Below are 26,805 nucleotides of genomic sequence, written 5' to 3' on the forward strand. Positions count from 1 at the left end.
CTTCTTCCGCTTCCGTGCATTGCTTGTTTAAAAATAATTCCTTATCTCTTCTGGCTAACCTCTGGAATTTTGCATTTAATTGGGCATATCTCCCCCTATCACTGTTGCCTTTTGCTTTCCTTCTTTCTTGGGCTGCTTCCAGTGTCTCAGCAGACAGCCATCTTCCCTTCTTGGTTTTCTTTCTTTGGGACGTTTTTTGTTGCCGCCTCCTGAACAATGTTGCGAACTTCTGTCCATAGTTCTTCCGGGATCCTATCTACTAAATCTAGTCCCTTAAATCTATTCTTCACCTCCACTGCATATTCATGAGGAATATTAGTGAGCTCATATCTAACTGATCTGCGGGTCTTCCCTATTCTCTTTAGACTGATTCTAAATTGTGCAATAAGAAGTTCATGATCTGAACTACAATCAGCTCCAGGTCTTGTTTTTACCAACTGCATAGATGTCCGCCACCTTTGGCTACAAAGGATGTAGTCAATCTGATTTCGGTGTCGATCGTCTGGTGAAGTCCATGTATAAAGTCGTCTCTTAGGTTGTTGGAAGAGAGTGTTTGTTATGCACAGTGATTTGTCTTGGCAAAATTCTATCAGCCTATGTCCTGCTTCATTTTGTTCTCCCAGACCATGCTTGCCTGTAATTCCAGGTGTCGTTCGACTACCCACCTTAGCATTCCAGTCTCCTGTAATGAAAATAACATCTTCTTTTGGCGTACTATCCAGTAGGTGCTGCGGATCCTCATAGAACTGTTCTACTTCTGCTTCTTCAGCATCTGTGGTTGGGGCGTATATTTGGATCACTGTGATGTTAAATGGCATACCCTGAATTCAAATTGAGATCATTCTATCATTTTTTGGATTGTATCCAAGCACTGCTTTAGCCACTTTATTATTAATTATGAAGGCTACTCCATTTCTTCTGTTGTCCTCTTGTCCACAGTAGTAGATCTGGTGGTCATTTGATGTGAAGTGGCCCATTCCAGTCCACTGACACCCAAAATGTCTATATTTAATCTTGACATCTCCCCAATAACCACATCCAATTTGCCCTGGCTCAGAGATCTTACATCCCAGGTTCCTATGGTGTGTTGATCTTTAGAACAGCAGATTCGTCGTTCACCACCAGCACCATCGGCTGCTAGCCGTCCTTTCAGCTTTGAGCTAGCTGCGTCATCACATCTGGGGCTAGTTGAACTTATCCTCTGTTCCTCCCCAGTAGCATTTTGACCATCTTCCGACCTGGGAGTCCCATCTTCTGATGGCATACCGACATATCTCTGGTTGTACTGATCCATTTAGTTTCCATGGCAAGAATACTGGGGTGGGTTGCCGTTTCCTTCTCCAGGGATCGTATTTAGTCTGACCTCTCTGCCCTGACTATGACGTCATTGAGTCATGCTCCAGCACCACGACAAGGTAACTATCTCCTTTGCTGGATATTGTTACTGCAACAAACAGCTGTATGTTGCATTAATTGAAGCTTCTGAATTGTTTTCAAAAGAAGCCTCATGTCGCCATACAGTCAGGTCCAGATATATTGGAACAAGGATAACTGTTTTGGCAGTTGGCCTCTGTACACCACCACATTGAAGTTGAAAGGAAACACACCCAGATGGCAGCAAAGTCAGGACTTTCAGCTGTAATTCAAGGGGTTTGACGAAAGTGGGGCACTAACCATTCAGGAAAGGCAGCCGGTGGCATACCCCCCCCATCGTTGGTGGCTGATAAGTAATGGAACAAATGGCTGACAAGCAGCTGCACGGCCAGGTGTGGCCTGTTTCCTGGGTACCCCATGACCAATCAAGCAGATAAAAGGCCTGGAGGTGGTTCTGAGTGCTACATTTGCATTTGGTAGCCGTTCACTGGAACTCCCAACATGAGGTCCAAAGAGGTGTCCATGCGAGTGAAGGCGGCCATCATTAGGCTGAGGAAACAAAATAAACCCATCAGACAGATAGTAAAAACAGTGGGAGTGGCCAATAAAACAGTTTGGAACATCCTGAAAAAGAAGGAATGAACTGGCAAGCTCAGCAAGAGCAAAAGGCCTGGCAGACCATGGAAGACAACTAAAGTGGATGACCGCAGAATTCTGCTCATGGTGAAGAGGAACCCTTTCACAACATCTAGCCAGGTCAAGAATGCTCTTGAGGAGGTAGGCATGTCATTGTCAACATCTACAGTCAAGAGATGGCTTTATGAATGTAAATACAGAGGCTTCACAACAAGGTGCAAACCTCCGGTAACGCTCAAGAACAGACAGGCCAGATTAGCCTTTGCCAGCAAACACCTAAAAAAGCCTGCCCAGTTCTGGAATAAGATTCTTTGGACTGATGAAACCACAATTAACTTGTGCCAGAATGATGGGAAGAGAAAAGTATGGAGAAGGAAAGGAACAGCTCATGATCCAAAGCATACCACATCATCTGTCAAACATGGTGGAGTTAGTGTTATGGCATGGGCATGTATGGCTGCCAATGGAACCGGGTTACTGGTGTTTATTAATATCCTGACTGCTGATAAAAGCAGCAGGATGAATTCTGAAGTGTATAGGTCTATACTTTCTGCTCAGATTCAGCCGAATACTGCCAAACTGATTGGACGCCATTTCATATTGCAGATGGATAATGACCCAAAACATACAGCAAAAGCTACCCAAGAGTTTCTCCAGGCAAAGAAGTGGGATGTTCTTCAATGGCCAAGTCAGTCACCTGATCTCAACCCAATAGAGCATGCATTTCACTTATTGAAGACAAGACTGAAGGCAGAAAGACCCACAAACAAGCAGCAGCTGAAGGTAGCTGCAGTGAAGGCCTGGCAAAGCATCTTGAGGGAGGAAACTCAGCATTTGGTCATGTCCATGGGTTCTAGACTTCAGGCAGTTGTTGACTGCAAAGGATTTTCATCCACGTATTAAAGGTGATCCTTAAGTTTGAAATGATGTTGATTTGTTCCATTACTTATGAGCCACCAACAATGGGGGTGTGTGTATGCCACTGGCTGTACTTCCTGAATGGTTAGTGCACTTTTGTCAAACCCCTTGAATTACAGCTGAAAGTCCTGACTTTGCTCCCATCTGGGTGTGTTTCCTTTCAACTTCAATGTGGTGGTGTACAGAGGCCAACTGCCAAAACAGTTATCCTTGTTCCAATATTTCTGGCTCTGACTGTATATAGTGCTCTGGAGAGCATAGATCTAAAGGAACATGACTCTCCTCTCAACATGTCTGAAATGAAATCTGATGTGTGATTGGTGACCTAGGAATTAAGAACTGTGAGCAAGGAGTTATGGAGTATAACAGTAATTGACTAATATTTAAAAACCAGGTAGAAATGGAGATGTCAGATATTGATGTTTTTGTTTGACCTATGCTACATTATGTAACTAGAATTAATAATTAAAAAAATTAAAGAAAAAAGGAGCCTCACATACAGCACAGCACAGCATAGATTTTTCATCAAGTTCACAGCCTGAGGAGTGCTTCTGGACTCTGCACTGCATGGGAAGGTGCTGGTAATGTCAGTGGCCAGGAGCACCTTTGACAAACTGACAAGTACACTAGCTATGGCCCTATCTAGACCAGTCAGACCTGGCTTCAGTTACACATAGACAAACTACAAGCTGTACTATAATGTGTTTTATGTGAGGATCCCTTTGAAGACAACACAGAAGCTTCAATTAATGCAAAATACAGCTGTGCTAATGTTGGAATGGGCTATGAAGTTGGAATATCTAATACCAATCTTGCACAGTTTTCCAGTGCGTTTTTATGACCAATTCAAGGTGGTAGCATTAACTTTTAAAGCCTTAAACAGCTCAGGGCCAGGCTGACCACCTTAAGATCATCTTCAGACATCTTGCTCATATGCCCACTGATAAGATCAATTAGGCTGGCAGGGATGAGAGATAGGGTCTTCTCAGTGGTGGACTTTGTTCTAGAACTCTCTTCCAAGTGTATTGCACTTGACCCACACAGCATAGGCTTTGAAATGGACCTTAAAAACATATCTCTTCCACTTTCCCTGAGAGTGTTTTTGTATAGTTGGCTTTATGTGATTTTGAGTTTATTGACTGGAATCATAATGGTATTAGATTTACAATGCTGAAGTGCTGTCTCGTGTCCAATGTATCTATGTGTCTTTAGTGTAGGCTGCTTTGTGAAGGCAAGTCTCTGAAAGATAGCCTATAACTACATCAAATAATAATACTTTCTGGACCCTGTGAGAATCCAGCTGTCTAGATGTGGCCTGTGAGAAAGCCAGGGCTAGAGACTGGTATTGTTGGACACCTGCTGAGGGCCACAAATTGCAGGAAAGCTCCATTGTGTGAGCCGAAGTCCACTCACATGATGTTGGATGGAGCCCTACATAATCATTGTTCTCCTTAAGTGAATTCACTACACATTAATTTGTCTGCACAAGACAGAAATTTTGTTAAGAACTTTTTATTCAGGTCTACTTTAGAAACATGTGTACCACTGCTACACAGTTTATTTTAAAAACATTATAAAAATACAGATATATATATATACACACACACACACATTAGTGTTCTTCATGCCTGTTCGTTTGTGGAAGGCCTCTACATTAGTAATAATACCCAGTAGACTTCCTACTTTAGGGGAAAAAAGATGTTAAGCTATGCACTGCAACAAAATCTTTCACAGAGTTCACATTAAAAGCAAAACCAAGTATCATATCTCTACTGCAGATCTAGACTTCCGTAAAAAGAGATAATATTGGGAATTTTTCTACTCATCACTATAGATATTAAACAGTATAGAGCACTTAATTAACACAGCAAGAGCATGTTTTGTATTGCATAATTCCTAGTTAGAATGAGAAATTGATCTTTAAAATGCTTGGTGTAACCTGGAGTGTCACTGGGCAAACCAGGGTATCAAAACCCCAGTGCCAGAGGTGTGTGTGTGTGTGTGTGTGTGTGTGTGTTTATTTGCATTTTCAGTGTTTAACCACAGAATTCATTCTTATCTGCATTGCATGTTAGTTCTCACAAGAAAAACCAAGTACTTGGTTCACAAATCAGCAGGCCTTCGACATGTTAGGTAGCATTTGATATGACATATTTCATGCACTAGTGCTGTTGTTACCAATGCTTTGTTCATGAATGAGACACAAAACACATGTTAATCACATAACAAACCATGATCTGTAAAATATATTTAATAACCTAAAGGGATTGTGCACTTAATCTGGACTTGCACAAAGTTTATTTTTTAAAAACCCAATACCTATCTATAGCAGGGTTCCTGGCATCCTAGGAGACTAAAGAAACTGATGAAAGGTAGGATGCACATAGGTGTAAAGAACAGGGACAAGTTGATAAATATTACAACTTTCAGTGACAAATATCTGAGTAGCCATGGAGAGGAAAGGGTGTGGAAAACAAGAGATGGAGGGGGACAAGAATTGATTGTAGACAACAAGGCAGGATGCACATGCCACATGTGGCATTGCAGAGATCAAATCCTGAAAAGTCTATGCAACACTGTTGCCCAGCAAAACCATTTTTTAAAAAAAATTGAGCCAGACGTTTGCACTTTAAAAGATCCTGTGAGGATCTAAGTACCCTCAACTTCTATTACCTAAAAAGGAATGAAGGACACTCAGTGCTTCATAAGGGTAGATAAAAAGTAAACAGCAATCCAGTTTTGTGTAGCCTGTCAGAAACAGCTACTTGGAATCCCTCTTCTTTTCCTCTTGGTGCTACATGCTGATGTCAATATATTTTTCTAAAGCCTTCAATGGAAGCATCATCAGTGGCTTTGCCAAACTACCACAGCATTCTTTGAGAAAAGAGGTCTCTCTCTGTATGTGAAATGGATGTTATTTATTGCCATCCACTTTGGGGAAGACTCGCCTGCAATGAAAAAGGTGTTCCAGGTGTTCCTGGTGCTGGGGGATATGTAGTAAAGCCATCCGGTTGAGATGTGTAGCTCTCCAGAGCAGAAGCAGTGTGAGCCTTTAGGAAAACAAACAAACAGGAGGTTAAAAGGACTGCAAAGGAGGCCCCTTAAAGCTCCTCCAAAATCCAAATTTGGCAGCTAGGAAGCCTACGTTTTGTACCAAGGAAAGTCAGTACAACTTTCAGAAGATACTGTGGGAAAATTGTAGTTCTCAAGTATTCCACAATTTTCATACATTGGATTGTATCGGATGTCCTACTTAGAGTAGGCCCATTGAAATGAATGGGAATTAATTCTTTCATTTCTATGGGTCTACTCTAAGTAGGACTAACATCAAATACAATCTTGCATTCTTAAACTGATATTCAAACTTATCAGAATAGATATGTACATTTGGATGTATCTTCTTACAGATACATGTAGTTACTAATTCACAAAATGCCTACCTCTTCCATTTTTTTGTACTGTATTTACCTGTAGTAATGCTGACTGTGCAGCTGCACTGTGCTGAAGTTCCTGTAGGGAAGACTGTGTAGCACTCTGGGCAAGTCCAGGGATGCCAGGAAGAGACAGGAGTCCTGGGAAAACTGTATTTCCAGGGGCCTGAAGCCCAGAATTCAGGCTGAAATAGCCAGATGTAGAATATGTTCAATTCCACCAGACACTGCAACAACAGTTTAATATACAAAACTCCAAGGAGTTTTATAGTTATTAAATTCCAAGCTATACCCACACAGCTTATATATGCACAAATCTATCTGCATAGTCAAGTATTGAATAGATCAGTTATCACTTGGCCAAGAAGTGTTTTGAATGTGAAAATTCTGTTGCCGATATTTGACATTTGGTGTAGGATTACTCCAGACAACAGACTTCAGATACATCCCAATGCCATCTTTTGTCAGATCCTATAATAGGATGTTTCTCAAAGGTCCTAGTATAATTTAAGAGGTAAATATCCTCATCAAGGAAGACATTCAGTACTTTTTACCATAGTACAGTAGATTTAAATGAAATTTAAAGAGTTACACACTACAGATAAGTCTCTCTGCCTGCATCCAGAAATTTAGACTGCAATAAAGAACTAAGAAACTGAATATAAAAATTAATTATCTGTAATTTATAATTTAGAATTCACAAACACATGTGTTAATCAAAAATCTGCTAAAGAGACTCTTTGACCTCTTGGTGCAAACAACATACCCAGCCTGTGCAACAAGTGCAGAGTTGAAGTTTGAGCTAAAGGCCGAGGCAAACCCTGGCAGCACTGGAGCTGGAGATGGGGCTGTGGCAGCTGCCGGCAGCGGTGCGACTGCTGCTACTGTAGAAGATGCCTGGAGCCCAGGGAAAGAAGGGAGAGCAGGAGTGACAGAGGGAGTGTTAGAGACAGGGAAAGGAGGGAAGGATGAGCTGCATGAGCCTAGAGGTACTTGAGGAACAGAAAACAGGGAAGGGACAGCGCTGCACAAGTTAAGGGGAAACGGTGGAGCTGGAGCAGCTGCCGAAGCGATAAGCGTTGGGAGAACAGTGGTTGTGGAGCTGACATGAGGGGCAGAAATGGCTGATGTGGTTGTAGGTGGAATGGGCAACAGAGACCCTGTTGGGGTAAGTGCTGGGTTGCCAGTAAAAGCAAAACTGCTGGTCAGTGAAGTGAAAGGGGGAAGTGCATTATATACTGGAGCTATTGGAGCAGATGAACCGTGCGGAGCAATAGAAGGAGAGTTGTTCAGAGGAGCACTGAAGGAGGACAGGCTGGATAGTGCTGGATTAAGGGAACTAGGCAAGTTGCCTGGCAATGAAGTTGTCGAGGTATACGCATGGCCAAGTGCTGACAAGCCTGAAGTGCTATGGGAAGGCCCAGCAGAATGTGCAGGGCCTTTGAAACCTGAAAGGGTAGGGCTTGTGGGCTCGGTTTTAACCAGAGCTGGAATTGCTGTAGCAGCTGGGGTAGATGAGCCCTGCTGCTCAGGATTAGCAGGGCTTGGGCAATGTGGAAGAGCAATGGAAGAGACACAGCTGACTGGCAAAAGGGAAGATGGCAATGTGGTTAAAGGGGACTGTGCTGGTAATGCAGGAGGGGTTGCACTATTGCTAGCTCCAGGCTGAGATGGGAGCCCTGGGAAAATGGACAGCCCTGAAGTGGAAGGATGCTGAAGGGCAGAGGTAGCCGTTGGAGTGTAACATTTGTTACTGGATGAAGAGGAGGCTTCAGAATTCTGGCTAGCAAGACCAGACAAAGAAGCAAGCTCAGCAGTCACAGCAGAAGGCAGAGCAGTTGAATTCATTATTGAGCTATCATTTACCGACAGAAACCCCTTTAAGACTGATAGAAGTGGGTTAGGAAAGTTAAGGGGACATGGTAGGCTGGTGGCTGGGGAACTGGCAATGGCTGAAGGAATGGGACTAGCTATCCCCTGAGGAGTGGGCGTCAAGGACAAAGGCAGGCCAGAAAAAGCAGATGACAATGAATTAGGATTATTAGCCGAGGCGGTGACAGATGCTGCGGAAAAAGGCAGGCTGGCAAATGGTGCAGAAGAAGATGCAAAAGCTTCGTTAGGTGCAGGAGTGGCACACGGCGTGGAGAGCCCTTGTGGAGCTGCTGCAGCAGGCAGCACAGAAGCTAGCCCAGCGAAAGTTGTAGGGAGCGGAGTGGAGGTGGCACAGTGAGCAGATGTGGCAGGAACACCAGGCAGCGAGTGGGATTTGACGACAGGAGGGGTGGGAGTCAATGGCTGCGGCGGATGGACGGAGATGACCTGGCCAGGGAAGACGGGGTGGACAGGCGTTGACATGCTTATCCCTGGGACAGTTGGAGATGGAAGTGCTGATGAATGGCTTATTGCCTTAACAGATGATGGGGTTGGGGCTGGAGAAGCAGCAGGGTTAGAACCATGAGGTGTAAAGAGATGATTCGTTTGTGTAGCAAAAGCTGGAAAGAAACAAAACCAGTAAGAATTCTTGGGAACTAGCAGCAGAAATGCTTGTATTCAACTTGAATGCATTCTAACACATTTTACACAGCAACTAACAGGCTCAGGACCAAAATAAAAGATGCTACCAGAACTTACAAAAAGGTAAAATGGTGTGCAAAATGAGACACAATCACTGATTATTGCTGTTTAACTGTAGAACAAGCAAATTTCATTCAATGCCAGTTTCACCCCCATATTTTATGCTTGCTGATGTCCATTTATCTATATGGTTACTGTAGAAATTAATGTCCTCATAAACCTTCCTGGGTTCAAGATTTGTGCTGTTGTACCAAGCACGATGCTCATTTCTGTCTTGTGTATGGATGCAGTACAAACTGGATAGATTGCCAAATGTGCTGTGGTGAGACAGCTTGGCACTATCGACAACTGATGCCATAAAATTAGGAGCTACTACTAGTACTGAGAAATAACTCTTGCCCTGTTGCATCAGCTGTACTAGTAGGGCAAAATTATGCCAAGGCTTTTAATCTCCTGGGCATCTAAAAGAAGATTTGGATGTCTGAATACTGTTTTTTGTTTTGTTTTTTAAGTATCTCCAGCCTTCATTATTTTCAAAAATATTTTCACAAACAGTTGGCAGAATCTGCAGTGATTTCCTATACATTAGTGTAAATCATACTGATTTCTTTTGGGCACAGAATATGAATAGCCTTGGCTAAACCAAGACTGGAAATGGGCTTCACATTATGGAATGAAAGGAATCCCAGTTAATCTTAGCTGTAGTCAACAATAATTAACTGTTCAACTACCTTTATAAGGAGAGGAAAGGGAAGGGCTGCACCAAGCAAGTAATCACTGCTAATGCTGGGTTCTGATTTGATAACCACAGCTGTACTGTTTGCAAATGACGAATAGTCAGCATAGCAAATTTTGAGACAGAATGGCAATGAATTTGATCCAAAAACTCATTTGTGAACTATGCTTGCTTTTGTAAAACTTTACAAATATTTGTATTTTCTGTTTTAATAAAAGAATACAGAACTCTAATTCCAGTTATCAAACTCTATATAACAATACCATTGAAAGCATAATAAACTCCAGGAGGCGCACAAACATCCTAACTTGGCATGCTACACTCAACAACACTTTAGAAATGTTTGGAGGTTTTACAGTTTTCAGAGGAGAGAGAAAAAACAATTATTAATTCAGGAAGCATAGTGAGGGGCAAAGGTAGGGAGCTGGCCATTAGTTCTGGGTAAAAATGGTGTGGTAGTTGTTAAGCAACTAAGTAACAGAACATACCTTTGACTAGTTCTGCTAAACAAGGAGAAAAAGCAAGCGACTTCTCTTTCTTTATAGCAACCTTATTAAGTAATTGGAGCCATGGCTGTCACCAATGCTTTCCAATTTTCCTGCGAGGCTATGTCAAAAATGTTTTAAATTAGTTCCAGTTTGATTTAGAAGTTAAAATAGCAAAATTCCTAGTATTAGAGGGGTGGGCGCAGAGGGAGAAAAGGTACAAATATCCATGGAATCCACTATATTCGGACACAGAGATACACTGTGCTCCCTCACGGGGTGCCTGTATATAGACTTGTGCAAGTTTGTCCCCATCTTGGCCATGTTCTAATGTACCTTGTCATTTTTCTGATAAACAGCCATTTACTTCAGATGGCAGGGAACAATTCTGCTTTCACCTACTTAGTGTCCTCTGAGGAGCCCGTTGCATACGATGCAAATTGTTTTGCCATATGGTGAATGGTTAACATTCACTTTTGAGACAAAATGCAAACAGAAGTGTGAGCAAACTTGTGAAAGTCAGGGGGGTGTTACCACAGGAAGAGGACTGTGGGAACAACAAATGAGACACAGAAGTAGTTTATATATTTGTCTGCGAGCCACACATTTTTAATGCAATCTTTTTATTTCCCCCCATTTATTTCTTATTTGCACTGACTTTATTTGTTAAACAGAAAGTGAGCAAGTTTAACAGTATAATACTACGTGTGTTTAACTCAGAGTCCATCTGAGTTCAATGGGCCTTACTCCCAGGTAAGTGTGCACAGGATTAGAGCCTAAGTAAGGTTTTAGTATAATTTCTTGGATAGAGGGGAAACTTTCAGCTTCTGCTTAGATTAAGTACAACAAAAATTCAGCTGGATACTGATGAGAGAGAATATAGTTTTTGTCCCCTTGTGCTAAACAAAATCTTCTAACCTAGTCAGGTGAAGTGTGAAACTTACAACCCACCTACCCCCAATCCCAATAATGCTGTATTTTAATACAGCACACCTTCATGGTCCAATCTTATTATATGCTCCCATCAGGAAAAAGAGCAAACCATTTTGGGCCTGTCATAACAACTCCTCAATCAAATTCATTTAGTGTTTATACTGGTTTCCATATCAATAGAGCTAAATTCACTCACAGGGACTACGATTCATATTTCTAGTCATGGGATTGGCAGTGATCCTTTGCACTTAATTCACCAGTGCTCAAAAGCAGACAATGATAATAGGCTTTTAATTACATATTTCTATTGTGACAACAGCAATGAAACCTTTCACATACCAAATGCTTATATATTTGTTAAGGCTACAAGAAATATTTGTTATTTTTTTCTGCACCTCAGCTTCCAGTTTGACATATACTCCAGCATTTAGTGCTGATTGAGATCCAGCATCAGAAAAATAAATTCTAAGCAACTGGTAAAAAACATTTTGGTACGTTTAACTGCTTACCTTAAATTTGGTGCTATTAAGACAGGAATGGATTATTTTTCTTTTAATAAAGCAGAATAAATAAAGCACATTTTCCTCAAATGCACATATTTTAAGATACTAGAGCCTCTGCAAATGGACAGCTTACCTTGGCTTTGGGAAGATTTTGCCTGATTGGAAAGTTCTTCATTTTCTACATAAAGGACAATAATTAATTAGGGAAAAGAGAATACTGATGAGGCTACTTATTTAAAAAAGCCCCAAAGACCTATTTTACATTGGTTTCATTAAAACAAGTACAATGCCCATCATTTTGGGAAGCCAGTGTGGTGTAGTGGTTAGACTGCTGGACTGGGACTCGGGAGATTTAGGTTCTAGTCCCCACTTGGCCTTGAAAGCTCGCTTTGTGACTTTGGGCCAGTCACTGACTCTCAACCTAACCTACCTTACAGGGTTATTGTGAGGATAAAATGGAGAGGAGGAGGATTATGTGAGCTGCCTTGGGTTCCTGGGAGGAAAAAAGGCAGGATATAAATGTAATAATTAAAATCTGACTGATATGATGGGAGAACCAAGGCATCTTCCCAGTGGGATCCCTCGTCAGTGGAGACTGGGCTCACCAATATTACAGATAGAGGACAATCCCAACAGGGTCCTCACGAACAGTGGTTTACTTCTGCTATGGAAACAAAAGGTTTCAACTACTTCTAGGCTACACTCTGGTTAAGAAAGCCCACCCTTGTAGCTCAAGCTTCCCCTTTGCTAATGCTGTGAGGGACAAAGTCCTTCACCCCCTTCTTCATGCTCCTCCCCAGCTGTGGCACTTCTCCTCACATTTCTGCCTCAGCAACAGTAGCATCTCTTAGTGAGTGCTGAGGGGAAGGAAGACCCCCCCCCCAATGAAGGCACCTCTTCCTCAACTGTCACCAATGGCAGCCATTCTAGCAGGCTGTACTGTTGGAGGTGAGAGGGGAAAGCAGGGCCATTCCACTAGACCTGATGAAAGACTACATCATTTGTTGCCTCTTCCCTTCCCATCCCTTTTTTCTTGGGTTCTTGGATTGTAAGCCAGTGGGCAGGGACTGTCTTTTTTTTTTTAACTGATACATAAGCCGCTCTAGGAGCTGAGAATTGGGATTAAAATACTTTAATAAATAAAAGAGAGCCCAGAGCAAACATCTCCTTACTTCCCACCCCTTGGAAGCTACAGCAGGTGGGGGCGTAGAGTCTGGCAGTGGCTTGCCAGAACGCAGACCAGACTTGCTGTACCAGCTATCTGCACATCCTCTCCCATCTCTTTGTTCTGCTGGAGTGTGACCAAGATACACTGGGATTTCTGAGGATACCTGCTTTACCTGTTCCTACATGACTAGAAGTATATGGTGGCAGAGCTGGCAAACCAGGAGCTATGACATTAGCCAATGGAACAAGACCTGCATTGTTGTAAGCACCTAGTAAAGGAAACAGAAGGCAAAAAAGGATGGTGTAATAATAAAGTTACACACACACACACACGCAATCACAGCAGATCAATTCCTTAATACCTTAAGGACCACCATCTCCCATATGTTCCTCCCCACATGCTCAGTTCAACGTGAGGCCTATCTCCGGGTACCATTGCGGAATGAGATACGATTAGTAGTTACCAGAAGGCAAGGCTAGGTGTTTAAATATAGCTAGGTGTTTGAACAGTTGAAACTGCATGTCAGGATTCAGAATGTTACTTTACAATGAATTCACAGGCTTTCATATAAGCTAGAGTTTTCAGTTTCCTTTAACAGGTTTCTCAGTCCCAGAAAGTGTCATATATATTCATGAGAAATTACCCACACTTTTTAGAAACTGTGATCAGACTGGCGTATGTTTTCAATGCTTGCAAAAGGGGATTCTACTCCCTCCCCCGAAGTCTCCAATCTCCTTGACCAACTATACATGTGTTTCAGAAATTTCACTCGTTTTCCACAGTTTCTGATTAAATGAGGCTCCAAGTTCACATCCGCTTCAAAAAACAGTTCCCATTTAAAGCAACAACCACCTTAGATGATGCATACAGATTAAATAAAAATGTTGAATTTTGGATGGTGGTCATGGTGGGAAGGAGCAGAGAATGGTAGGAGCACGAGTCCCATGACCCAGCAGGGAACACCGTTGTTGTACTCAACACCAAGACTACCACCTATGGAGCACTACTGTCAGCTATGAGCACCGCAGTTGGAGATCATTAACAAGTTAGACAGGGTTCTATTCTACAAAGAGAAATAGTGAAAGGTTTGAAGTATCTAATTAAGCCAAAGAAAAGAAGTGAGGCTACGGTTTGTCTGTCAAGGATGCAGAAGTTTCTTCCAGAACAGAAATATTGTCAAAGGGGAAATAATCACAGAGAACCAACAGGAACGAATAGCTTACTTGGTGCAATTGTTGCATGTGGTCGACAAGGAGGGATAGGATAAGGGACAGGTTTATGTGGATTATATGTTGCTGGAGCCTAAACAAGAGGGACAATAGTTAGTCAAACTGAACACGTACACATTAAGCTATTGCGAAGGTAATGGCAAGCAAGGCAATGTGCAACCAAGACATATCGGATATCTGCTTCTTCTCCTTTGTTCTGCTCACTTCACTGGCTTCCTGTTTCTCTCTCTCTATTTGCCTCATCTCTACTGCACTGATACTCTTGTCTAAAACTTGCGTTACTTCATGCATTCCATTTCTCTCTTGTCCCCTTTCTCTGGAACTCACTAGCCTTTTTAAGGTTTAACCTCCAAGCAATTGTGACCATGTGGAGGGAGTGAGTGGGGCTGTGCCCACTGGTCCTACACCCCCCGGCTGTCCATGCATTGAGGAAGTGTCTGTAAAGGGGAAGCCTGCTGTTCCCATGGAGGCTCCCCCCCGATTTCAAATGCTTGTGATAATCCCTAAAAAAGGCAACAGATTTCTTGACATTTGCATCTCTCCTACCTTGCATTCAGTACTTGAAAACCTCTACTCTCCACCTCTTCTCATTCCTTTTGTGCTTTTTTCTCCTTCCTTAATAGCTTTTATACAAACATTGTGAGCACATGGGCATGTTTTACTCTTTTTAACTTAATATTTATTTATCAGTCACTAAGCATTGTACAGCAATAACAAATATTGCATTTGTGCCATTTTCACTTTGCAGTCAGTTCTTCCCCAACAAATTCTATTCAACAGCATGAGCAAGGCCAATCATTATATTTTTACTAGCTCCATTACTGAGACATACTGGTTTGGATGGTCCAAGAATACGAGCTGCTATTCCCTTGCCTTCATTAGTATAGTCTTCATTCTCCTTTTTGACAGGAGATCCCTGGAAAATAAAGAAGATCCATCATTAAGCATCTAACTCTACACTGTGTGGAAGAAAAACAGGTTACACAGGTCTGCACAGGGGCACTCATAGGAATTAATATACCCAAAGCCAGAGCTAATTTGAGAATATTCTGTTCTCTATTATCAGAAAAAGGTGCTTATGTGCCATGAAGGATAGCCTGACAGGAATTTCTTTTACATATAAGCAACTATAGTTGCAATCTTGTATGTATTTACCTGGGCCTAAGACCCACTGAACTCAAGGAACTTACTTCTAAGTAGACACAGCGGCTTCTACTGTAAGGATATTATCTTATGCACACTTCTGTAGGAGTAACCCTACTGTACACAGCGGGGCTTTCTTCTGAGTAAGCATGCATTGGGTTGGGCTTCACAAAAAACTTTCATAGGTAGGGTTTCATACCACACTTTCTAGGGTACTGTTTTTCAGCTAGAGTTCTGTGAAACCCTTTTGTTTCAAGAAATTTTACAACCTCTCACCCCAGGCAGTCCACTCTTGTCCTTTTGTATTTACAACTTTAACCATTTTTAACTGTTTTCGTTTTTACTTTGTGTGTGGTTAGGGCCAGGGAGAGGGGGTTAGGGCTCCTTCGGATATCTTGACATGTTCAACAAAAACAAAATTTGTAAATCTCTGCTCTAGGGTTTTAGATTGTCACTGTAAAACTATCAGTTTTGCCCTCCAGACTTGAACATGTGGTTTTGAGGAGATGGAAGACCTATCCTCTCTAAATTCTCTCAGTTCACAGCTATACTCTTTGCCTAAATACAATCAATCAAGAGGCCTGCACTTTATCCTATACTGCTGGTAACTATTGGTGGAATATATGAATTGTGCAAGTTCACTTAGGCCTACCGTAGGGGTGGGGGTTTTCTTTTCGATTTGTGCTAGGATGCTACTTGGACAGGAACTTGAAATTTTCTCAAAAAAGCATGTTATTTCAGTTAGAATGTAGGTGATTCCCTACAATTAAATCTGCTTTGTAAAATTAAATAGGGAATAAAGATGTGTTATCAGTTCACAATAATACCTTTAAAATGCTTGTATTTATATCATTTGCCTAATACTGATGAAAACTGATTCTTTCATTTTTGTAGGTAATCTGTATAAAGATTCCAAAAACATTAGTGATAGTTTATAGCCCAATACCATTCACCAAACCAAAAATGAACAATATTCAGTAAGACCGTACATACTGGGAAAACTCCATTTATACGACTGGGCCTCCCCTTTGGATAAGGGTTTCCAGGAATCATACCACAGGAAGATATCATAGCATGAGGTGCTTTGCACCCTGCTTTGGAAGCCTTCAATACAAGCAAAAAACAAAAACACAGAGTTACACTTAAGGTTGTGTGGGGAAGCCAGCACTTCTTACGAAGGTACATGAAGAGAATGGGTGTAAAGTTCAGGCTACTAGATTCTAGAGGCATTGCAAGTATCTCAGCAGGATCAAGGTAAGCACAGCCCTAATCGCAGGACCATGCTCAACTATTTCTTGCAAGCCGCTGCCTCCCCTTTCCCCTTCCCTAAGGCCCAGGACTAACTTTGCAGCAGAGCAGGGAAAGGTGGCAGCTGTGCCCCCCCCCCCCCGCAAAGCATCTTTTTGCACTAGGGGTTCCAGATTCCCCATTGAGAAGCTGACATCCTGCACGAGCCTTCTCCCTGGCAGAAAGGACCTGTGGGGCATTAGTGTTCTGCCAGGAATTCTGGGAATGGTAGTCTCAGACCCCAGCAGAGTGCCTCTTCCCAGCAGTGACTGGGTGTACCCACTACCTCCCCTTGCCTTTCCTCAAGGGAAGTTCTGAGCCTTGGGGAAGGTGACTAGGGGTCACTTTTCAAGCACTGTCTGTCCTTTTTGCAAGCATCTGTATCAATTGCTCTCAAAAAGCTCAAGCCTTTGTTAGTGTTGAATTGCGACCCTTTCAAAGGTTCAATCCATTTTGGGGTAAGCAGTCGGATGTGTGTACAATCCTACTGCGATCTCCGTTGCTGACTTTACTTTGAGCACATCTACTTCCTAGATGTTCCCTAACTATGCAGTTTTCCCAACTTTTGGGATCCTAGGTTGGCTCTTTACTTGACTGTCTTCAAGATGCAGACATGCACAGAGGATACTGTAGTGTGCTAGTGTGAAGTGCCCATCTTGCCTCACAAAATTTTGTGTTCAAAGAACTGCCTACCTTAAACTCTACCCTTTGTATCCTTCAGAAGTCTTTCAAACTCCTGTTCATACCTCTTATCTCCAGCAGCCAGCTCTCATACATTCAAAGTGTTCCTGACCATATCCTCTGCCCTATCTTAGCCCTATAGTTTCAGACTCTACCTGCTTTTTCCAACTGTTTCTTCTCACACATCTAACATCCATTTGGGCACAGCCTCCCAGTGCCTACTTCCTTCCTGGCTGCAGTGGCAGACATACCTCTGGCAACAATGATTATGCACATCTCTCAAAACACATAGCAGGAGTAGGGTTTTGTAGCTAGTGGAGTGCCACCTCTTGTACGTTTTCTGCTAGTGTTACTTTGGATACAACTATAGATCTAGTCAGTGAAATGTCTCAGAAACCTGTTATATGCTTTGGAAACACAGATGAATGATGCCCAACATCTTTTAAAATCAGATCAAGAACATAAGAACTGTAGCTCTGCAGTAGACAGAGAAAACTGACAATAAAAGGTGAAATTATACGTTCAAAAGTGAAACTTGCAATGAAACTCCTCCCAATTCCTCCATAGACTCAAACTCTTCCGGTGGCAGAGATGCATGCAAATCACACAGTGGCCTGAAAATCTTCAAACGCTGTGCCATTTCCTCTCAGTTCCTACCTGTTTTTCTGCCCATTAGGGATTTCTTTCTACCCTGTATAGAGTGACTTATGATCCAAGCTTTTTCTATGAATTGCAGTTTTTATAAAGAAAACTTCAACTCATTGACTAACCATGCAGTAATACCTGTTCAAGAATTCTTCTGCACCTCTTCTTCTCAGACATGCTAGTTCTGAAGAGGTCTTCAAAAAGGCGGTAATTATGAGCATCGATAATATTGCTATAAAAAGAAACAATTTGTTTAGATACAGTTAACGGTCCTCACATACACAACAACAGTATTATAGTTTAGTGGTGTACTACTTGATTATGACTTCCCAGCAGGAGAATCATATAAAACAAATATTGTTTAACAGAGAGGAGGTAGGGTGATTTATATCTTAAATACACATTGTATAAATACAGACAACTGGTTGTAAAGTGCAATATAATGCCAGATAGTCACAGCCATTTAGGTCAAGTGCCTTAGGGCACAATCCTATGCATGTTTAGACAGAAAAAACTTCTACAACTCCCAGCATTCCTTGCATGCTGGGAGTTGTAGGATTTCCCCATCTAATCATACATAGGACTGCACCTACAAGACTTATGCTAGTATTAATTACAACAGCATGCATGCAAGGAAAATCAGCAGCCAATACTTACGAAGCCAACAGCTCTAGCGCAATAAGCTTGTCTTTGCTAAAAGTGAAACAGCTGAGGATGTTAACCACTTTTGCAGCAGAAACAGCTACCATTTTCTAGAAACAAAAGAAAAGTAAGTTGCCTCAAACCCTACTGCATACATCAGTTTTAGGCTCATAGAACAAACATTTCAGGTTATGGAAACAGAAGTTTGGAACAGAGAGCAGAGATCAAAATAATGCTTCATCAGCTATTAAAGCATGCTATTCTCAGAAGGCAGACACTTGTCAAACTAAATAGATGTGAGAAAGGTAATTGTTACTATGGAAAAGAAGATCAGAGTAATGCAATTCAAGGGGTTGTATACAATGTTATTCCTACTTAGAGTAGGCACACCAAAATGAATGGGACCTAAGTTAGAATAACACAGGATACAACCCAATGAAACTATTACTTTAATGAAAAAACTTACATGCTGTAGTGCCTTCATTGCTTTTAACTGTGGTTCAGCCCAAGAGAAGTATCTCAGTAACTCAACAATCTGCAATAAATGAAATCCTACAGGTCATCATACAGGTACATATATCACTTAACAAAACAATCCATTTTTGGCTACTGAATTCTCCAGAAATAGAAACTTTAGTAGAATCAAATTCTCTTTGATTATTTAATAGCTGAGAACTAGTTTGGCAAGATTTCAATTTTGAATACAATTTAGTTTAAAAGCTTCTAGAAATTAGAATTTCAAAATTAAATCCAGATTCAAGATTTTATGATTTGAATTATGAGCCAACATTTGACTTTTAGTAACTGAAATCTGAATGCAGGTGCAGCAACATTGATGGCTGCTACTGCACTGGAACAAGGAATGAGCTCAGCGCTAAGAAAAAGGTATGCGCACAGCAGAGCATAAAAGCAGGCTCTACAGTTTACAGTTTTACTGTTTCACAGGATATAGTTCTTAGATCAATCATAGAGGGAAGCATCTACAATATTAACCAAGTGCTGATTTGTCCATAGCATCTTATGACAACTACATATATCTCACTCTTGCATGCTGAGAGGAAAAATGAGGCACTGTTAGCAGTATTTTTCATGCTATATAGAGCAGGGGTCCTAAACGCAGTGCCCACGGGCACCTACAACAGAATCTGTGAAGAGGTATCTGATGGGGTGCCCACAGGCACCAACAACCTTTTTTTTCCATTTTTTTTAATATACGCACATGGATTTGTATTTATCCATAGCAATGAATACATATGAAATGCATATAACTTTCTAGCAATTATACATAGGCTTCAACAAAAACAGACCAAATATCCAAATACATATCCATTTGAAGGTGGCATCTATATGCCACCTATTCAAATACTGAAAGTATTGTAATCTATTGCATTATAGGAGGGGAGTGTTTATCCTTCTAATGTTGTAACATCAGTCTTTTAGCTGTCAAAGGGGTGCAGAGAATCCATTTATGCTGACCATTTGTTAATTTCCATGAAGCAGGTAAATAATTCAAAAAAGCATGTACATCAGTGAATATTAAAGACTGTTTCAGTACAACATTTAACTGTGTAATAACCTCCTCCCAAAAAGAAGCAACTACTAGTCATTGCCAAAACATATGTTAAAAAGAAGCATTAGCTATATTGCACCATTAGCAATTTGCTGAATTAGACAATCCCTTATTAAAGAGACGCTGTGGTGGCCATTAGACACGAAACAAGTTTCTGCTGAATAAAATGCAGCCTAATACCCACAAATGCAACTGCAAGCTACCAAAGCGGTGAGCCACTGATTAGGCATTTTGTGGTAGTGCCCACAGTAGTTTTTCAAATTCCCAAATGTGCTCATGGGTCCAAAAAAGTTGGGGACCCCTGCTGTAACGAGACTTGCCTTTGGTCATACATTCCAAAAGGGTTTATTATTTATTTTTAATTCACCATTACCTGTTCACTAGAAAAGTATCCATGCACGTATTCAATAGCTTTTAATTTGTATTCCATCAACACAGCCTATAAGACACATAAAACGTAGTTGTCAAAAACCTGACCAGAAGTTAGTTTACAAGTCTAGGAAGGAAGAGATAAGACTATCAGGGAACATAGCATATCAGATATCAATGAAGTCAATCAATCAAAGCAGGGGTTGGATGCACAAAGAAGCATGATCATTAGGCTCTTGTTAAAATCAGGTGAATCACAGGTTTCATAAAGAGGCATATTAAGGGCGCCATCCTGGGTACTCATAAGCCCCCGAACATGGAGGTTTATGAGTATCCTATGCAGAGAGGGAGGCGCCTCGTGCCTCCCATACTGCATTTTAGCTAGATGGGCGATTTTGCCTGTCTAGCAGAGGCTTTGGAGAGGGGGAGGGAAGGAGGCTGGGGCAGTGATAAGAAAAGGCGTAAGCCAGCCGCCCTGGCCTCCTCCCCTCCCTGGCCCCAGGAACGCCTCCTTCCCCTGTCTCTGCTTTACTGAGCGTGGAGAGGCAGCTGGTGTGGTTCTCTCTGCACCAGCTACAAGGAGGAGGGGGAGGACAGTGTGGTTTCCTGGCTCCGAGCCCTGTCTTTGAGCGCGAAGCTAGGAAACCGAAAAATCCTATGTCCCCCAGATGCCAGCTAGGGGACATAGGATTGCTCCCTAAATACACCTTACAGAGGACTCCTATGCATGAATTCAATGTGGTTTACTCCAGGTAAGTGGCTATAGGGTTACAGCCATAAATATTATATGTTTGACACAGAATTCCTGCAAAAAAACCACAAGAAACAAAATACATATCTATACAAGTGCATTACATTTATTCAAAACTTTACTGTTTGAATTATTTGTTTTCTAAAACCAGGTCCGAAACTTCAACTTTTAATTGTGCCATACCACTATATTCAAGAGGCAACTTGTTCCCTTTATATATTTTTATAATCGTGCTGCATTTACAAAATTATACCTGTTTAACCATTAATTACCTTTCTAATTTCATCAAGCACCATCTCAAATGCTTTCTTATCCATCTTGCTTTTTTCAAAGATGTGGCCTTTGGTCTGTTTCAGGCACTCTATTGCAGAATTGTCTTCTGTTGAAGAAACAGTGGGAAAAAAATTAAAAGACGAACATCTGCTTGCATTGTGCACCTCACCAAACTTGAAGTGCATCAACAAGACTGAGAATGAGGAACTGTTTGCTGGGCAAGCCTGATCTTCTGAAGCTTCTGCACCGGAGATTGTTCTAAAACCATTTACTCACTCTCTACTCAAAGGCCATATTTCCTGTGGCCTCCCCAGTCCCAGCCTGTCAAGCCAAACACTTGAAAGCTGGCCATAGGTCAAATCCCTGCCCTACAACTCAAGCTATTACACCAGGAGCAGTATCCACCACTGCCCCTGTGCTAGTGGAACACTGTACTGCAACAAGAACTAGCAGTTCCTGAAACAACTGAAAATGAGTGGCAATGCTAGTTTCCAGAATGGGGCAGGTTAGTGGGATTCCGTTGAACTGCCCCTTTCTGGAAATGGGCGTTTCTGCTCATTTCCAGAGGTATTTCAGGAACTGCTAATTCCCGTTGGGCTAGCAGTCTGTTCCGCTGGCACAACAGAACTAGTCGAGGTAGAGTGGCAGGAGACTACCCAACGTTATCAAACTTTTTTCATGTCAAGAAAAATGCCTTCTGTCAAGAAAAGAATTACACAAGCCTTCCCAAATGTAACAGCGTTTCATTTCAGCTCACACAATGCTCTGTGTGGTGCTGACGTTAAACAAGATGGCCAGCATCTATTTTATTTATTTATTTTAACATTTATACACTGCCAATGTAACTTCATGAAGCCCTCAGGACATGTCTCTGGGCAGAATCCCAAAGAGACAGAATAGGTAACTCAGGAGCCAGGAAAAACTAACATTTCGTTAAGGAAGTTTAGTTCAAGATTTCCAGCATTCTTGTGGTGTTTCCTGTTGTCAAAAGCTGGGCTATACTATCTAAGTGTGCATAATACAGACTTGATTTGAAGACTCTCTCCTACTACCCCGAGGAAGGACAAATTACGGATACTTAAGGACAATGAGTAAAACACAGAATTTGGACATGTGAATAAAAGACATGAATAAAATACATTTTTGAATATTTTAAGAATTGCTGATCACCACAGTCTCAGAGAACACTATTGCTTGGATCCAAAAGTGACCTATGTATTAAGTGAGATGACACTTCCACTCATACAAGTCAGCTTGCTCCGAATTCTGCTGATGCCCCTGTCCTGGCTCAGAACCCTTTTGGCCCCACCATCCCATCTCATGCCATTCCAGAGGGATCCCTGACCCTCCCTAGTGGCTTTTCAGGGTGTCCTAGGGAGCTCCAGTGGGGAGGATGAGCCAGAATCGAGATACATAATCATTCCACTCTATTCTGTGCTGGTCAGGCTGCATTTGGAATACTTTGTCCAGTTCTCTGACAAGTCAGTAGGGTTGGAAGGGGCCTACAAGGCCATTGAGTCCAACCCCCAACTTCCTGATGGTAAGAATGCTCTGCCTTGAAAGGTGGTGTGCTCTCCTTTGCTGGAGGTATTTACGCAAAGTCTGGACAGTCACTTGTTCAGGTAAAGATCAGCAGTCCCAACATGCACCTGTGGGGACCTCCAATCCCTGCCTCCTTCAAAAAATTATTTTTCATTTAAAAACCTTGACAAATGTTAGGGCATGAGGTTCTATCTCCTGCTCCTGAACTTGCTGCTCATCAGCTGTTCAGCAGGCAGGAAGAGAAGGAAAGAGTTGCTTCCTGGCCCTGCCCAATCTTCTTCCACCCACACAGACCTTTCTCCTTTGATCTGTCACTCTACTCCCAGCCTCTAGCCTCACTATTTCTGTCCCTTCCCTGTCCCTAGCTGCCTTCTTTCTCACCCTTCCTGGCCTTGCTTTTTCTCCCCCATCCTAGCCTCTGCCATTGCTCTCATTCCCCTCTACCTTGTTGTTTTCCCCTCCTTCCCAATGAGTTGGTTAATCTTGGAATCAAAAAGCTTCTTGACTTTGAAATGGACCTTCGTACGATTGCTTCTGAAGTCAGCTGTAAGCATTGGGAAGAAGCTCTCTTAGGGTTAGATACCGGAGGATGACTAGTTCTGAAGCTCCTGATTGAGTCACCTACATAGATTTATGTTAAGATAAGGAATTGGGATGTTACTTTATTAAAAATATGCTTGCTACTATTCCTAATATAATTTTGGTGATTATAACTTTTATGCAATTAGGGATGTTTATGATCTTCCTTAAAAAGGAAGCTATTCTCTTAGATTGTTAGAGCAATAAATTAAAGGGGCACAAAGTGTCCCTTTAGTTAAGGTGAACGGTACACACACAGGTTCTGCCACTATAAGCCTCAGATTCTACTACTTATAAAAATGACACCTTTTGAGCTAATAACTTGAAACTTGGCATCTACCTGATGAGGCCTAAAATTGTTCAAAATTCATACCGATCCAATACAAATTGGCATGGATACAGCAAGTTTAAAAGTGCTGAAAACTGACACGTGTACTTTTTTATTCCAGGCTGCAGCTTGGCATATCATATATTACTTTCAAATTCTGGGGAAAACTAATGATGTACTTTACTTGGGCTTGTTGAGGTGGTGTGTCTTTCATTGGAGTTATCAGTTTTTTTCTGCCCCATGAAAGCCTATGACAACAACTGCTAGCAAAGTTGTGTCAGGCATGCTCAGTTTCACTCTGAAGCTAAAATGCTGCCAGTACTCCAATGTTTTGAATTCCATTGTTCCTGTTAGCTTTCTGACAGTGGGGGAGGGGTAGCAGGAAACTGTCAACTGAGATAAGAGTGAGGTGATTTTGAAGGCTGAGGGAATCACTCTCACTGATTGACAGATAACTGATGAAGAGAGGGGGGGAAGATATGCTGGAATCCTCTGCAGGCTTAATTGGAAGTAAGCTATTCTGAACATACAGGGATTCTTTTGTATACATCTATTCAGTTAATGACTTGTTTGTGTGTGTTTTTCAGAACACTAAGAATAAATTTCCTTTTTAAAAACCAGGGAAATCCAAAGATAAAAAAAAACCCTGCCAGTTTAAGGCCAGAGTTAAGGCTATCTCATGTTGGCTCAAGCGCCACAAGGCCAGGAAACTGGAAGCTACGGCCAATGCCTTAACAGACATGCCCTGTGATCAGTAATTACATCGTGCAATGTCAGAAATTGTTTTTTGCTTGTAAGCATGCACAGGTATGGGCCAACCCAAAGGAGGATTCTTCTAGCAATACAAGCCCTATGCTGGTGTTTGCCTGCTTATGTGTAGGGCTAAAGTGTGGAGGAGACGTGGGCACTCATGTAAGCCCCGCTTCCACTTATGGAGTTTCTGCAGTTGAGAACCCTGCCTTATCAGGGTTTTCTGTCACAGGAACTCTGTCAGCACGTACAGCTGTACACGTCTACAGAGCCAGCATAGCTGGCTGGGGAATGGTGGGAGTTGTTTAGACAGACAGAAGTCCTACATGCATAGGATTGCACTCTGAGTATATCTTGCTAATCACTGCTTAAGGCTGAAACATATCCACTCACTTCCCAGATTTCTCATATCACCTTAAATCCATTCCCACCCAGCTCCCCAAGGTTAGATAGTCTCCAGAAGACTCCCAACCATCACCCAATTAATCTCCGAAATGAAGTGGGACATGAGCTGGTCCTGAGGCTAATGCAGAGCATGGGGCACCAATATGCTGCACAGAGAGGGGCCTCCTTTCTTCCGAAGAGCTAGATTACACATCCCCCTGAAGTCAGCTGAACTGAAATCCACAACCAATTCAGCCCAGCAAAATACCAGGAGCAGCCCAATTTAAATCAACAATTCTCATTCTGAAACTATGGAAGAGTAACAGTTTTGGGCAGCCTTCAGAATTCAGACTGCCACATCTTAACACGATAAGAGTGAACACACACTTATACAAACACACTCACACAGCCTACAAACGGATTTCCAAGGTTCTTAGATAAATCCACTTCACGGGACAAGCTCAACAGCCGATACAGCCCAAGGGAACACATTAAAGCATCGTTTTAGTGTAATTGCTCCAGAAGCCTCAGAAGATATAAATAAAAATTACCTCACAACCAGCCCAGCTGGAGCAGTGTGTGCACTGTGGTCTGAAGCAGATGCTTGCAGCTGACTACATTACACAACCTCCTTCCGTCGGCGGCCCGTGTTAAGGCAGCAGCAACCCGATGCACTTTTCCCCGGGAGCACGCCTCCCCGAATTCCGAGGAAACCTGAACCGGATCGGGACGCACATGCACACATGCGCGCGCGCTTACCCCGAAGCCAATGAGCGGCTGCGCGCGCGTTCCGGATGGAAGCCCCGCAGGGCAAGCCTGCGCCTGCTTCCTCCGGAGCAAGTCCCCCTGGATGGAGTGGGGCTTACTCCCAGGTAAGCACACTTCGGACGGCAGCTTTCAGCAGCTGCATCGCCTGAGGAGGAGCCCGCTTGCCTGCAGAAGGCAAGCCCAGGAGTTTGTGCCCAGGTTTTAACCATGTGAGATTGTGCGAATGCGTCCGATTCGCACGCACACACGCAGAGACACGCAGTCCCATTCGCACGCACACACGCAGAGACACGCGCCGCTCGCGGCTGCCAACTCCGCAGCAGCCGAGACAGGCAGGCCCGAAACCCCCCGGACCAGAGGAAGGCAGAGCGGGGCTTCGGCCACGCCCCCGCCCGGGGCCCGTGCTCGGCTTACCATCGGCGGCGGCGCCGGAGGCAGGCGGGGAGGAGGGGCAGCCGCTGGCCGGCGTCGGAGCAACGCGCGCAACCCCCGGTGGCCCCCACCACACGGAGCCCAACTTCGCCTCGCGTCGCGCCCCGATGACGTCACCGGGCAGGCGCCTCCAATGAGGGCCCCTCTCCCCGCCTCTCCATGCGGAGTGGATGCCGGGAAGGAGGAGGGGGGCTTGTGCACCTGCTCCCGTCTCGGGGAGATTTTCGGGGCGGGGGGCGCTTTGCTGGCGGCTTCGCCCGAGGGCGACGCCAATCGCTGCGCGTGTTTATGGCGAGGAAAGCCCGGCTTGGGCTCAGGGGGTGAAGTCCAACATAAGGCCTACTTAGGGTAGACCCATTGAAATGAATGACTAAGTGAAGCCCTATTCATTTCAGTGGGCCTACTCTAAGCAGGACTTGCGTTGGATTTTACCCAGGGGGCAAGGAGCGTGTTGTACAACCGCCTTCGGTGAGTACCGGCGGCTTTGAGTCGGTCTGATTTGGGAATTGGAGGGTGGGAATTGGAGTCCAACATAAGAACATAAAGAGAGCCCTACTGGTCTGTCAAGTGTGGCTGACCAAAAGAAACCCACAAGCAGGACATGAGTGCAACAGAGCCCTCCTGCCCATGTTCCCCGGTGACTGGTGAATGTAGGCATACCGTATCTGGTACCA

The 26,805-nt window shown here is 43.0% G+C and overlaps 1 protein-coding gene across 7 annotated transcripts; it reads right to left on the reverse strand.

Moving 5' to 3' along the window:
* Positions 1 to 4,406: 4,406 nt before the first annotated feature.
* On the reverse strand, positions 4,407 to 26,240 carry PROSER1 (proline and serine rich 1). 7 transcript variants are annotated; one of them, XM_084843001.1, is made up of 14 exons: positions 26,114 to 26,231; positions 21,348 to 21,454; positions 20,329 to 20,394; positions 18,852 to 18,920; positions 18,401 to 18,495; positions 17,882 to 17,975; positions 16,124 to 16,234; positions 14,820 to 14,903; positions 13,982 to 14,060; positions 12,931 to 13,026; positions 11,724 to 11,768; positions 7,126 to 8,851; positions 6,397 to 6,544; positions 4,407 to 5,978 (listed from the first exon to the last, which is right to left on the reverse strand). In XM_084843001.1, exons 2-14 carry the CDS (start codon positions 21,390 to 21,392, stop codon positions 5,847 to 5,849), a joined length of 2,790 nt encoding a protein of 929 aa, XP_084699127.1. In that variant the 5' UTR covers positions 21,393 to 21,454; positions 26,114 to 26,231; the 3' UTR covers positions 4,407 to 5,846. The 7 variants fall into 7 exon arrangements, with proteins under 7 accessions (XP_084699127.1, XP_084699108.1, XP_084699117.1 ...); XM_084842982.1 differs by having other exon boundaries at positions 4,429 to 5,978; positions 12,922 to 13,026; positions 26,114 to 26,240; XM_084842991.1 differs by lacking the exon at positions 26,114 to 26,231 and adding an exon at positions 25,483 to 26,083 and having other exon boundaries at positions 4,429 to 5,978; positions 12,922 to 13,026.
* Positions 26,241 to 26,805: the final 565 nt, after the last annotated feature.

Source organism: Heloderma suspectum, chromosome 1, assembly GCF_057233095.1.
Source record: "Heloderma suspectum isolate Gila_16-S chromosome 1, 16-S_ref, whole genome shotgun sequence".
Taxonomy (NCBI): domain Eukaryota; kingdom Metazoa; phylum Chordata; class Lepidosauria; order Squamata; family Helodermatidae; genus Heloderma; species Heloderma suspectum.